The 13,651-nt window shown below is 40.6% G+C and overlaps 1 protein-coding gene and 1 pseudogene across 1 annotated transcript; both read right to left on the reverse strand.

Moving 5' to 3' along the window:
- Window positions 1-9,889: 9,889 nt before the first annotated feature.
- Window positions 9,890-11,035, reverse strand: LOC6529484 (fibronectin-binding protein A). The gene has a single exon (XM_002090450.4). The coding sequence runs from the start codon at window positions 10,928-10,930 to the stop codon at window positions 10,058-10,060; it is 873 nt and encodes a 290-aa protein (XP_002090486.1). The 5' UTR covers window positions 10,931-11,035; the 3' UTR covers window positions 9,890-10,057.
- Window positions 11,036-12,191: 1,156 nt separating this feature from the next.
- Window positions 12,192-13,336, reverse strand: LOC26535324 (annotated as a pseudogene).
- Window positions 13,337-13,651: the final 315 nt, after the last annotated feature.

The following is a 13,651-nucleotide window of genomic DNA, read 5'->3' on the forward strand; positions in this document are numbered from 1 at the left end:
CTGTCCCATTCCGCATCTTCGTTCTGCATCTCCATAGAGGTCCAAACCACTTTCATTACATATCTGCTTTGTGGCCCAAGTTTTTGCTCTCAAGATTCATTCGGGCATCTCGCTGAGCGGTAATTTATGGCTACGCATTTGGTTTACTAATAATATGGCACCTCGCCCAGGATGGTCTGCAATTTCGATTCGGGCGCCGCCTTTTGTTTACCTAAGCAATAACAATAAATTAATCGCCATCGACGGCCATTAGCAGGCCGCTTCCTGGCCTCTCTTTATGCTTTTGTATTTTTAATTATGTGTCCAAATTTTTGGTATTTATTCTGTCGACGTTCGCCTTCCTGCACTGGAAACAATTGCTGAGCCATATTGACAGATTGCTAAAGTATTTAGATATAACAATAAAATTTGTTTAACTATATACTTAACCGTTAAGGCAAACAAATACATACATTTTTGCTTATTTATTCCTAAATAAAATCACAGTCTGGTGTGTTTTCAAGTAACAATCTAATTTTTAACAGTACCCCTCTCTTTCGTGGCTGGAATAAATATTCGAATTCATATAGGAAATATGGCGTGTCGAGCTGTTAATTGCCTCTATCAATGTCGCTTCCTGTACCCATTTTACATGTGTTTAGACACCGTATACCTAGAGACCAGAAAGCCCACCTAATTGTGGGTAATGTGTTTGCGTTTAATTTTTTTCTTTTTTTGGTCGATTTTCTGGTTTGGCCAAATGCGTGGCAAATAGTGGGCGAATGGTTTTGTTGGTTTTCGTTATATTTGTTATACTTTTTGAATATTTAAATGAGTGTGTGGGATTTGCGTGCTCAGAATTCTATTGGGTTAAATGGCTGATAAGCATCTACATATATTGGTAGTTTAGTGTGTTCATATTAATTGATTACCAGATTGCTGTGAATTATAGAGCCATGGAAATGAGTACAAGCAATCCAAATTTCTCCATACGATCCTAATAACATTTACAAATATAGACAAGAACTTCGATTGGACTAGAAAAATCACAAAGCCAGTTAATGAATAAATAAATCAGCAAATTGAAGTGAAGTGCATATTATTTAATACAGTTGAAAATTTACACTTGAATAAAATGCTTCGTTGTGCCCATGAAAGCGTAACCGGCACTTACACACTTACACATACGCAGACACGAACTGCAAATTGTGTAATGCAATGAAAATGGAAACCGCACTCAGCACAGAATGCAGTATGTCAACGTTGAGGAGAACGGAAAATCTTGTTATTGTTCGAATGTGTTTGTGAGTGGAGCTGTAACAAGGCAGCTAATTAGTTTTTGGAAAATGCCGCAGGATATTTCGAATGGTAAAACACAAAACATGTGTTAAATTTCAAGCAACAAGGGGAAAAGTTGTTCATCAAATACCGGACACTAAAATGCTCTTAAAATATATAAATATATATATACAATTTGGGCAAACTTTTTTTATAAATGACAAAAAAAGCTTGTCAATGTTTAATTCAATTTCGGATAATAGAATAAAATAATAAATTTTAATGCCCTGGTATTTAATGTACATATTTACTTTAACTTTTACTAGATATTATATAGTTATCAAAATATTATTTTTAGAACTTAACCCACTAAGTCGGCTAAAGATTTTGTTGTTGATTAAGTGCTACCATCTTCCCACACAGCTTAATAAACTTCGTTAAAGGGTACCAAAAGCGCAGACATTGTGTGAAGGGTGTATGATGGTATGATGTGCAACGCACTTATGCTAAATAATTGAAAATATTATATTACCAAAAGTAAATGTGTCACATTTCCTGTTGACTTTAATTGTTGTCAGAAGCCCGCCAGGCGGAGAGAATAACACAAAACAGACAAAACGGAAGTGTGTGTGTGTGTGACTGGGGTGTGCGGGCCTACAGTGCGTATGGGTAACTTATCTTACCGTTGACATAAATGACATTTTAAGGGCAATAAGTTATTTCACATTATGCTGCTTTAACCCCAAACTCATCCGTTGGCCAAGGGGTGTGGGCTGATAGTGTTTCCAGGGGCTTCCAGGGGGTCCTGGCCATACAAGCCCAGCTACAAGCGGTTGGAAAGGACACAAGGACATCCACAGACTGGCTCGAGTTGTTAACAACTATGGGAGCAACTTTATGAATGCACCGGGGGTGGAGTGTGCGTAAGTGTTTGCACCGCATGCGGAAGTCACATGTTTGCATTATGTGCATGTGTATGTGTATGTGTGTCCTTTGGCATGTCCTTGTCCTAAGCCCCTTCCCGTCTTCACAGCGCCCCTGTTTACACTGCACTGCACCCGCTGCAGTTTGGCCAGGCCAACGTCGCATAAATTTTGCACATATATTTACCCAGTGTTTGCGTCTAGCTGGCAACATAAATTTTAACTGCTGTGAAAATATTTGTTTAATGAGAAACTTTTAGCCAGCTTCCGCTCCCAACAGGGAGCAGTCACTCAGCCGGACCAGCATTATAATTTATTAATTATTTAAATTAAAGCCTTGTGGCTGGCCGTCTGTAAAGAGACAGATAAAATATTCAAACAATGCCAAATTTTGCAATGGCACCAAATTAGATTGTCGTCAATTCTCGAGTGGAATTCTCAGTTGACAATAATAGCAACATAATCTTAATTTTTTAATTCTTAGCTCTCTGGGCTGTCAATCTCTGCTGCACTTTATGTGTTTTAACGACTTTCAACACTATTTACACCCTTTTCGAGCTCAAGAGACAATTTTGTTTAATACATACACTTTTGTTTAAAATAATGGAACAAATTTCTGGGAAATAAGACAATCTGCTGCTTTCTTAAATGCCACCAAACAGCTATGAAAATCTCCACTTTCATTTTTCGAGTCATCAAGCAAGTTGGTCCCAGCACAAAATTTATAAAAACCATAAATGGAAAAGAATTTCAATTAGACCGCCAACAAGAACGAATATTTCCATTTTTGGTAAACCACATTTAGTCATAGTTGCCGGCACTTAACCTGCCATGGCCCACACTCACACACATACACACGTCCCTTTCCCTCCAGAGACGGACAGGGAGATGGAGAGCCACACACACAGATACAAATTACCAAAGATTTATCGCTTGTGCACTTGGAATTGATGACCAGGGCCTAATTGTCATCCGATATGAGTCCACCGCATGACTCGCATTGTCGAAGGAATGGTGAAGCAGTCAACGGAGGCGGAAAAGGACGTTGGCGGTGTGGAAAAGAGAGGCGTGGCTGGTAGCATTTTCCACCGGCTGGCAAGGGACCATTCGCCACCAGCACATTTATACACTTCATCCGAGCACGTGCACAGTTTTGCATGCTGCGCATAACTTGCACACACAAAAACACTGGGGAAAAAAGTGATTAGAACTAAAGATTTGCACACTTAAAAACGTAGACCCTCTTGATATCGGATAACCATAATTGGTTTGAGTTCCAAACGGATATTTGTCAATGACTAAATATTTTAAATTATTTCAGTTTTATTAAGCGAACAATAATCAAATTGGTGCAATATAGTGTAATTAAGTGTAAATATTTCAATTATAAATTTATAGCAATATGAAGAAACCAATCTTTTAAACTTTTATGTTTTTCTCTGCACACACACGCAAGGCCATAATTTTTACAAGGAGTAAAGGAGAGCAGGCGGAGTTGAGATGGAGTAAGCGAAGGATTGGGAATGGTGGAGCGATTTATGTTTGACTTTCGTGTGTGGCCAGCGGTTGAGAGACGAGGATGGGAGAATGGGATGGGATCGCAAAGTTCCCCTTGGACTCACCATATTTTCCCCACGTTCCCGGAGGAATATCGTATATCTCAGCTGAATCGCTTGATACGCCAACAAGAGAAAAAATCGTAGGAAATAAATACATGAATATATTAATTCTACCCACTGAATATTTATACAACCTAAAGGTTAATAAGCAAAATTCTAGGTAAGGACATTATACAAGGTTGATGGAATAAAGTACTATAATTGTTTACTTACAGTTCTGACCCAAATACAAGGGTATCGACCGTTCGATTGCGTTGCCAGTTGTATGACGTTGGGCCCTTATTTTCCCTGTTAAGACTGCCTGTTGAGACTTTGGCTAGAATTGAACTATTCGCTTTTTGGTATAGTAACTCCTGCCTGATGTGGTTGTTTTCGTTGCTGCATTGACTGATAAATCGCAAGCCATTTATTATTGATAACACATTGGTACATTGATTGTGTATTAACTGAAACTGTTTGCCAAAGTAAAGTGACATTGATATATGGCATGTACATGAAATATCGCCTGTTCCGACTGTTTCTCTCTTCTGCACAGTGGGCATGTGGTGGGTGTGGACCCGAATGTGAATGCCAATCCGAGTTCGAGTCCGAGTCCTAGGCTGCAGAATACCCATTGTGGCAATCAACACCAGACGCCGACGCAAGATTTGTGGCCCACCAGTCAGTCAGCCAGTCGTCCTCGTCGAGGGAGTTCGGTTTGGTTGAAAACTTAATGCCCAACATTTGACATGCCATCAAAAATGATGATGGCATTTCATTTTAATTTGGCACATAACAAAATGCAATTACTTATATCAAATATTCATGAATCGTTGATGTATTTATTGCATCCCTTTAATACATGATTTAATTATGTTATTCTGCCTTCTGGGAATTAAAAAAAAACTAAAGTATTATATTACAAAAGCCGAGCAATCATAGAGATAATTAAATATTTTTTCAAACATGTTATAAACATTCTTACTAATCAAACTAAATTTCAATTCGACCTATGTTAGTTTCAGACTATTAATTAAACTGTAACCATTTAATTCTCTTAGGCTTTGATTGGTTTTTGTGCGTTTGCTATTGACGTTATTCGTCGAATTAAATAGAATCAATTTGTTAGGTAAAAACTATAACTATGTAGTTAAGTTGGTAATTTTTATTTACATATCAAAAATACAGCATTCCTTTTCATTGGGGGTGTTAATAATAGGATGTAAAAATAATTACTATAAGTTCGGTACAAAGGGACCGATCATATGTATACAAGTACATACAAGTATATCAGATCAATACGTGCACTTATGCTTTATTTAACATAAAAGTAATAAAATATGCAGTCGTACACATGTATACACTTCCGTCGCATATGGAGACTACAGGCAGTTGGAGGACGAAGGAGTCAACAATCTCGTTGAGCACAAGCAACATGCAAATGCAGACAGATGTGGCAAATGAACAACTACCAACTAGAGCAACAACAGCCGGAAAAACAATGGAGCCGAGTAACTTGTACAGGAGCAAGAGACAAGTGACAAGCAACGCCCAAACACGAAAGTGTAATCAACGCTTAAACACTCGCGACGGCAGCGGTATTCCAACATGCCCCGGTCCTTTTGCCCCCAATGTCCCAATCACCTCCATTTTTCTCTGCCTTTGCAAAGGTTTGGTAGCCCCTTTAATGGTGTTCCAGATTTCCCTTTTTCAAAATAGCTGGTATGGGAAATTTGAAAAGATTTCTGCAAACTCAAAAATGAAATTCTTAACGCATTAATCACAACATTTGCGTTCATATAATTCAATACTTTATTTGTAATCGAGCAAAAAAGATGAAAATGTAAACATCCCCGTTGTGGGTTTTTTGGTGCATACTCTTTCCGGACATTGCGTCGCTAGATGGCGCTGCAAAAAGACAGTGCGACAGCCATTGCGACACATTACTGTCAAAACTCATGAAAATATTTCAACCCAGACCGGAGCATCACACACTGGCCGACGGAAAGGGGCAACCAGCGAAAGGAGCACAACAGCGATGAGAAAAACTCACTAACAAGCATCATATGCCAGCTGAAACGTCAACAACAATGCAACATTCTCGCACACACTCCCACACATACAGCTCATTAGAGCCATGACATGTGGGCGTGGTGGTCGGTAGGGTGTTTGAGGATTTACTACGCCGGCTTAGCAGGAGCAGCAGCTACAGCAGCCGGAAATGTAGAAACAGAGGCAGTGGAACGTCAGAAGAAACTACAAAAATTGGAACAACAGTGGCACAAGTTTCCACCGTACAGTAGCAGCTCGCTAAAGTGGTATTGAGCACTCCGACTTTTAAATATGAATCGTAATTTAGATCTAAGTTAATATGAACACAGTTCTTGCGTTAAGTTAAGCTTTCATTGTCTATACATTTTGTACAGCATATTATTGTACAATCAATCTTTTTAAGCTTTTGGCACTTACTCAAAGAAAGTAATCCCTGTATCTTTAGCTGAATCAGGATATCTGCTCAGCCTTTTTTGCCTGTGTTCCTGTTTCACTCAACATTCATTTGTTTCAAACTTGTTCAAATCTCTCTTCCCATTCGGATATACTGAGCATGTGAATAATTTGGAAAATTACACACTATTTAGTAATAGCACTTATGTTTCATGGAAAACTTTTGAAAATGGAATATGAGCAAGTACGGGTTCAAAAATAAAATTATTAAACCATAATGTTAAAAAGCTTATAATGCTTACCATTATACAAAAGGCATTTAAATTTAGTTGGTGCCTTCCGTTTTAATTTCAATAAACGTAAATTTCTATTATTGCATCAACGATTTTATACTCAGCCGAATAGCACTAAAGGTGTAGAGGTAAGGGTATTCAAGCAGTTGACTGATGAGCTGTGAAAGGCCATCCCTGTTTGCTGTTGCTGGCGTTCTATGACAGTTACAAAAAGTTGCCTGATGATATAATGTTTATGTGTCGCTGACACTGCCACACACACCCACTCGCCTGCAACACAGCCCCCGTTTTCCGCCCCATCGCCCACTGGCTGTTTTCCACGAAAGGCAGAGACACCGATGCGATGCCCGCCGTCATAATTGCACCTGCAAGGCTAACAGACAGTCGCAGACGGCGAGGAGTTGGGCGGGGAAAATGGAGGTGTTCATGGGAAAAGCGAGGGGCATGAGCCGGAGCAGATGCACACAAAAAGACGCACAAGGAACAATGACACGACAGAAATATGCCAAGTAGCCGAGCCCCCAGTCCCCGCATCACCGAAAATGACAGCGGAAAAACAGGGGGCGGGGCGGGCGGAAAAGCTGGGAGACATATGATGCATATCGCAAATGTCGTTTGCTGTCAGTTTCCGGTTGTTGCAGCAGCCATTTTGTTTATGCATGAACACGAATGCGACTGCGACTGCGAATGCAAGTGCCACTGCCACTGCAGCAAAAAAAAGGCCGAACAGAGCGGGTGGAAAGCCGTGTGGTGGAGTCGGAAAAATGCAGAAGGAAAACCTGGTGGGCGGACTGCACGAGTTCAAGTGTAAACTAATTTCGCGCTTTGCACTTGGTTAGCCCGACATTGAGTTATGATTTTCGGTTTTCTTTTGGGGTCAACACTTATGGCACGTGATGCCCGGCTTTAAGCCATATTTTATGGATACCGTTTGTATCGTACCGTTCCTCCCTCCAATCCCCGCCGATAGCCACGTTTTGACAGCTTCACGCTCGATGGCAGTTGGTCAAAGGGGTAAACTGTCCCATGAGTGCTTACAAATAAGGTCAATCAATCACTCAATCAATCAAGGTGGCATTAGGGGGAACTCGGTCTACTGCTTAGGATTTTATTACTTATTTTAAAACTGATATAAATTGAAGCTCAAATGACAGTTTACTAAAGCCACAGAAATACTTATTATTGCTAAGACATTACATGGAATTACTAAGCAGTTTACTCTAGAGCAGCCACTTCAAATGCAAAACAGTTACGGGAACTCATTCCACGCTTGATTACCGATCACCTATCGCTAGAAACTTCGATTGCCATCCACGAATGCCGATTTCAGTTCGCTCCTCTCGACGGACATTAAGTCTAATGCTCTCCGAATGCCGCCGATTGCGGTGAACAATTGCTTTGTGTCCTTGCTACACGGGGCATGTACATACAAGCACTCGAGCAAGGACACAATTGATCGGGTTGACATAAGTCACGATGACTGGCCACAATGTTTGGCCGATGATTAGGACCAGGCACTGGTAGACCACTCCGCTTGATTTGCCGGCATGACGTGTCACTTTGTGGGCCCTTATAAAAAATTAACCCAATTGCCATGCAAGAGATTAACTTCAGCACTATGTGAGGCCCATAAAATACATTCAATTTAAACTGGGTTTATTTTTACCTAATTTATGTGTAAAAGTGTTTGCGAGTTTTCGAACACTTTCAGTTTAAATTAAATATAGCTAATTCAAATTGAAATTTCTGTGTTAAATATGATAATGCTAAAGGTAGATCAGAGAAAGATACGGGTCTTATTCTATATCATAAAACTTTATTTCACTGAAACAAGAATATAAGGTAAGGTCAGCAGCACTTGCAACTGGCATCTAAATACCAATTCACCCTGGTATCCCCTTTAAAAACAAACTTGCAAGACGAGAGGGGTGTGTGTGGACTAAAAGGAATCGGCAATTAAATGTCATAAAAGGGCTGTAGTATACTAAAGTAGGGATTACAATCTCGTCGACTTGTTTTTCAGCTTGTGTCGGGCAGCAGCTGGGACTGCATCAACAGCCGAGGGGTTCAAACAACTGAGAATGTCTAGACATTTCCAGCTTTAGCATTCATAGACAACAAAGTATTCATTAGCCGAACGACCATTTCGGCGCAGATCGTATGACGTGATATTTATTTCCATTTCATGGCCGAAAGGAAAGCCAAATTGACAAAAAATCACGTAGGTCTTTGCCAAAATTGTTGAAGATTACTCAAATAAATACGCTATTAAATCAAACGAATTTAATCTCTCCGCCATCAATGTGCTATGCTACAAGTTTTTTCGGTCAAAATATATTTTTAGATTTCAAGTCTTATTTATTAATCGTAACTTTGTTGTTCAGCTGTAGCTGTTGTTGTGCAATGTAGACATTTGCATCTCTTAAAATAAAATATAATTTTGATATACAATTTTCAGTCAAGAATTGTCTACTTCTCACTTATAAAGCAATAGAGAATGCTAAAATGAGGTTCCTCGATCGACTCATCACGTGATCCTGATCATACCTTCTGCCTGGTGATACATAGATTTTTAAAAAACCTTTACCTCTATGTATGTATAACGTGCATAAGAACATGGAACAAAACATGGCTCTTTTGTAATCAAAATAATAAAAAAAAGAAAAAATATTTACATGCACAAACCGCAAACCATTTCGGCTTGCACATAAACTCATCAATAAAACTGAAAAAAATGGGATTGGAAAATAAATGAAATATTGTAAAGGGAATTTGTGTTATACAGATCCAAAATCCAACAAAATAAATGACATCGGCAATTGCTGGACAGTTATTTTGATGAACGAAAATAACAGTATTCTTGTTTACGAAGAGAACAAACTAAATATATCTTATACCGATGGCTTCACAAATACTGAATATTATCTACCACACAGAGTGATAACGATAGGGAATAGTTTGTTAAAATAATTTCAGCACATTTTCCTTCTACTGCCTCTTAGTCTCATCCTCCCACTATCCACCCACGCAAACTAAAGCAAGAAAAGGAGTGGAACCCGTTAGGCGTCATTATCGTGCACACTTAGTTATCCCTTTGAATGTCCTCGGTCCCTTCATGTGTGCGTTAGTGTGGGTTGTGGTCCTTTATGGCCCAAATAATTGTGCGGTCTCCGGGTCGAGAAAACTATATTTTTAAAGCTGTGCGGCGCAAAGAAAGCGTTGATGGAGTCATTTGAGATCAGAGGCGATTACGGTTATTTGCTGTCTAAATAAACTTGGCTTTCTCGACTGGTCGATTAAAAGAAAGCCTTCTTATCACTTGAGGAATATCGAGTGAAAACACTTTCGGCCTTTCGACTAAGAAGGCACCTTCTGGCTATACGATTTGGATTGTTATTTCCAGCTAACGAAACATTTGAAAACATTGTTCTACATTTTAGGCAACACTAATCGACGCAACACACAATGAGGTTGGTATTTGCAGTTAAATAGAAATCCATTTAAGCGGGATCCCATAACCTATTGCGCAACCAGTACTAGTTTATAAATTCCGTGTTTTTGGACCACTTGGTTTCTTCACACCCGAACTAATGTGTTTCGGTACGGCATTTACAATCCTGAGATCAATATTTTCGCCTCGATCGATGACCCGAGTGTGTTTTTCTTCTTCCAGAGCTGTTCCTTCAGTGACTTCCGGAGCAGGTGGTGGAGGTGGTGGAGGTGATGGTACTGCTTCCACTTCCGGTACTGGTTCCAGTCGTGGTTCCGGTTGAGGTTCTGGTTGGGGTTCCTGTCGCGTTTCTGGTTCCACGGGAACGTACACTATTGGCGGATCAGGGGTCTGGCTCATTAGCTTATGAAAGCAATGATGGGTGGGATGGAATCCTGGTTCGGGATCTTCCTTTGGCAGACTATCGTCGGAAAACATCGATTGGTCTGTAGGTCGATCGTATTGGAGATACGGAATCAAGTCATCGGAGTCGTCGTCGCAGGGAGCACACTCCTCTTCGGCGATTTCGGAGATATAGTCGTTATCCACGCTGGGTAGACTGTCCGATGACTGGGTGAACTCCTCGCGGATCAGACGCCTGGCCAGCTCCACCGTTGAGAACTCATTGTAGTGCAGTTTTCGGCGTCGGACGAAGGATATGCGTCTGGCCCGTTCTCCTATAGTCTCCGGGAATTCGAAGTCTTCAGATTCGTCCGAGCTGCAGGAGGGATTACGTGCGAAAAAGTCTGGCATTGTGAGCTTTACCTCCTTATATAGTTTCTCTCTCAGTTCCCTATGAGACATAACTTTCTGGCTGTTTTCCTTCTCGAACGAAGAGCCCGCGTCAGTTTCCCCTTCATAGGGATCCGAGTGAACGGGCAGCCCCAGGTTCATCTTGTCGAACGTTGTTCTTTTGGCCGTCATCTTACTAAGGCGAAAAGTATTTGTTATTTTTTTTTATCTTCCTATTGGTATTTTTGGGATATATAACAAGTTTATCGGTTCAAGTCTGGTTATGGAATAAGACTTGTATTTCTGCCAAGACTTAACTTGATTTTGTTGCTCTGATGTTTTATATCTATGCTAACTAGATTATGTTTACTAAATTAGTTTTTTTTTTTAATTTTTTTTTTTATTTCTTTATTATTTTGACAATCCAAACATAGTGTGACTTTTGTCTGGGTTCATGGCTACTAGATCTGTTTTTTGATATAGGCGGAGACTCGCCTACGTAACATAATTTGATGTCACATTTTTTGCCACAACGCGGGTTAAGTGTTTAACCCCTAGTGAGAGTGGGCACAAAAAGGGCGATATCTGGGCAAAAAAATTTGTTTGCGAGCCAATTTCGATTGTGTCAAAAGGAAGGTTATTTATGGGACCGCAGGCGTCATTGTCTAGCCATCGATGGGAATAAATATGCCAGTGGCGTCTCACAAGGATGCATAAATTGTCAAAACGAGATTTCGACTTGCGATGAATTTAATTGGATTGCAAAAGTTTTCCTCGCGTATCGCAAAACCGAAAATTGAGCTGTTGAAACGTGACGTTTCCACCAACTCAATCGGAACCGCAGCCAATATGCATACAATTAAACTGTATTTTCGGCATCTGGTTTTGGGATAAAAGCGCCTTTTATGGACACACCATTTGACCCACATTCGAAGAAGGAATTCTGCCAAGAATAAAATGTTTATTTAGCATTTTATGCCAAAAGAGAGAGAGAGCGCTAAAATTATTTACGCAGCATCAGGCGTGTCATTTGCATGTGCCACGCCCCCAGCTCCCAGCCCCTAGTAAACCACCCAATGAAGCTCACAAAAATACGCTAAAAGTATTTACATTTGACTCGGAAAAATTATACATTTCCGTGCAAATAAAAAGCAAATCCAAAGCATCTAGTCGGTGGGCGGGCAAAGGGGCGGACAGCATCGGAGGGATGCCCGAAAATAAAACCAGAATCCAAGCCAGAAAGGAGATTAAAGATCCTTGAGCAAGGCCGCACGAACTCGAAATGCTCTTGGTGACAATTTTCAAATGAAAAATACGAGGAAATTAAATTGAAAAACTGTAGAAATGCAATACTTGGATTGGTTAATTTTCAAATAGGGGTTTCTTGAAAGAAACCAACTATATGAGTAATCTAAAAAGTGCGAAGATAATAACAATAATAAAATTAAGAAACTCATGTTGGTAATGTGGGGGAGATTTTAATATTTGCGGACAACGAGGTACTACTGCATCCAGTTCGTAAAGCCCTAGCAACTCCCTCGAAAAGGATAACGACAGGCGTGGCAAAAAGCGCGTTGCAAAGAGGAAAAGCTTCAAATCCGCAAACAAACACTGTGACAGCTACAATGCGGGAACTGAAGAGTGGGAGTTGCTGGGCAGAAAAGCATTACCCGACCGAATGAAATGTACTCTCTATTGACATTTGATTCCAGCCTCACTTGGCTGGGAAATAAAAAATATAGATGTGGATGTCAGGATGTGTACAAGTGCAGAGCGGACGCAGTTAGCCCCGTTTTGGGGGGTAAGTGCGGAAAAGGGGGCAGCCGTGCTCTTCACTTTGTTGCACAAACCCTTGCTCAGATTTCGGAGAAGGAAAACTCGTCGCTTTTCACTCTTCGAGGCTGTCGTTTTTCGTTTCATTGTTTATTTCGCTTCGTGCTGTTCCGTTCTCGCTTTTGTTTGTTCGCCTGTGGATTGTGTTTCCTGTTACAAGGTTTCCAGGATCCCATCTCCGAACCCATCTCGAATCCCCTGTCCTGTCGCCTTGACGCATAAATTTGCCTTAATTTGTTGCGAAATAATTTCATTCATTTACGTGCTGCCATTTACATGGCCGTTGGTCCACGTTGATAACTTATTTAAGCGCTTCTCTCCCTAGCGAAGGAAAAACAAAATTTGAACAAAATAAATTATCAAACTGTCACATTGACGTATCGCCCAAGTGAGACAATCCGGGCAAACGGAGGAGCCAACGGGGAAAAGTCGAGGCAATCTCCTGGCCATAATCTAAAGCATCATGTTGCTCGTTTAAAGGATGTCAAAGGTTGGCCATATATCAGCAAAAGGCATCAAACGCAGTCGAGTCGAGTCGAGGCATCGGCTTCAGCCCGTTAACAATTTCATGTAACAATTTCTTTGCGCCTGATGCCGGACATGGATACATGGTCAGGAGTGCCCGCCACGGGAGTGGGTGTAAGGAGCACTTGGAGAAGTAATTTAAGCATATTGTACTATCCCATTGTAGTAAAATAAACTTTAATCGTTACACAAATGTGCACAAAATGTGAGGCACTGATTATTCCAGCCTTTTTATAATCGTAACTAATAAATAGCTCAATGCTGTGTGAGCAAGCACACATAGGCAAAGCGTTAAAACATAATTTATAGGGAAGTAGAAGCAGAGTAACTTTTTTTCGCAGTGTCGACAACCGACCTGTTTCAGATTTCCAATAAATATGCCTAGGGTGGTCGTGGTCCTTCTGTTGATCCTGATACCGCCTCTGGTTCTGGTCCTGTCCTGCTCTGCTCTGCTCTGCTCTGGGTTGGGTTTGGACCCGGAGCCACCGCACTTCCTGCTGTCTGCCACCCACTGTCGCTTATTTGACATCCTGACAGTTTCGACAGTTGCCTCTC

Source organism: Drosophila yakuba, chromosome 2R (genome assembly GCF_016746365.2).
Source record: "Drosophila yakuba strain Tai18E2 chromosome 2R, Prin_Dyak_Tai18E2_2.1, whole genome shotgun sequence".
NCBI lineage: Eukaryota > Metazoa > Arthropoda > Insecta > Diptera > Drosophilidae > Drosophila > Drosophila yakuba.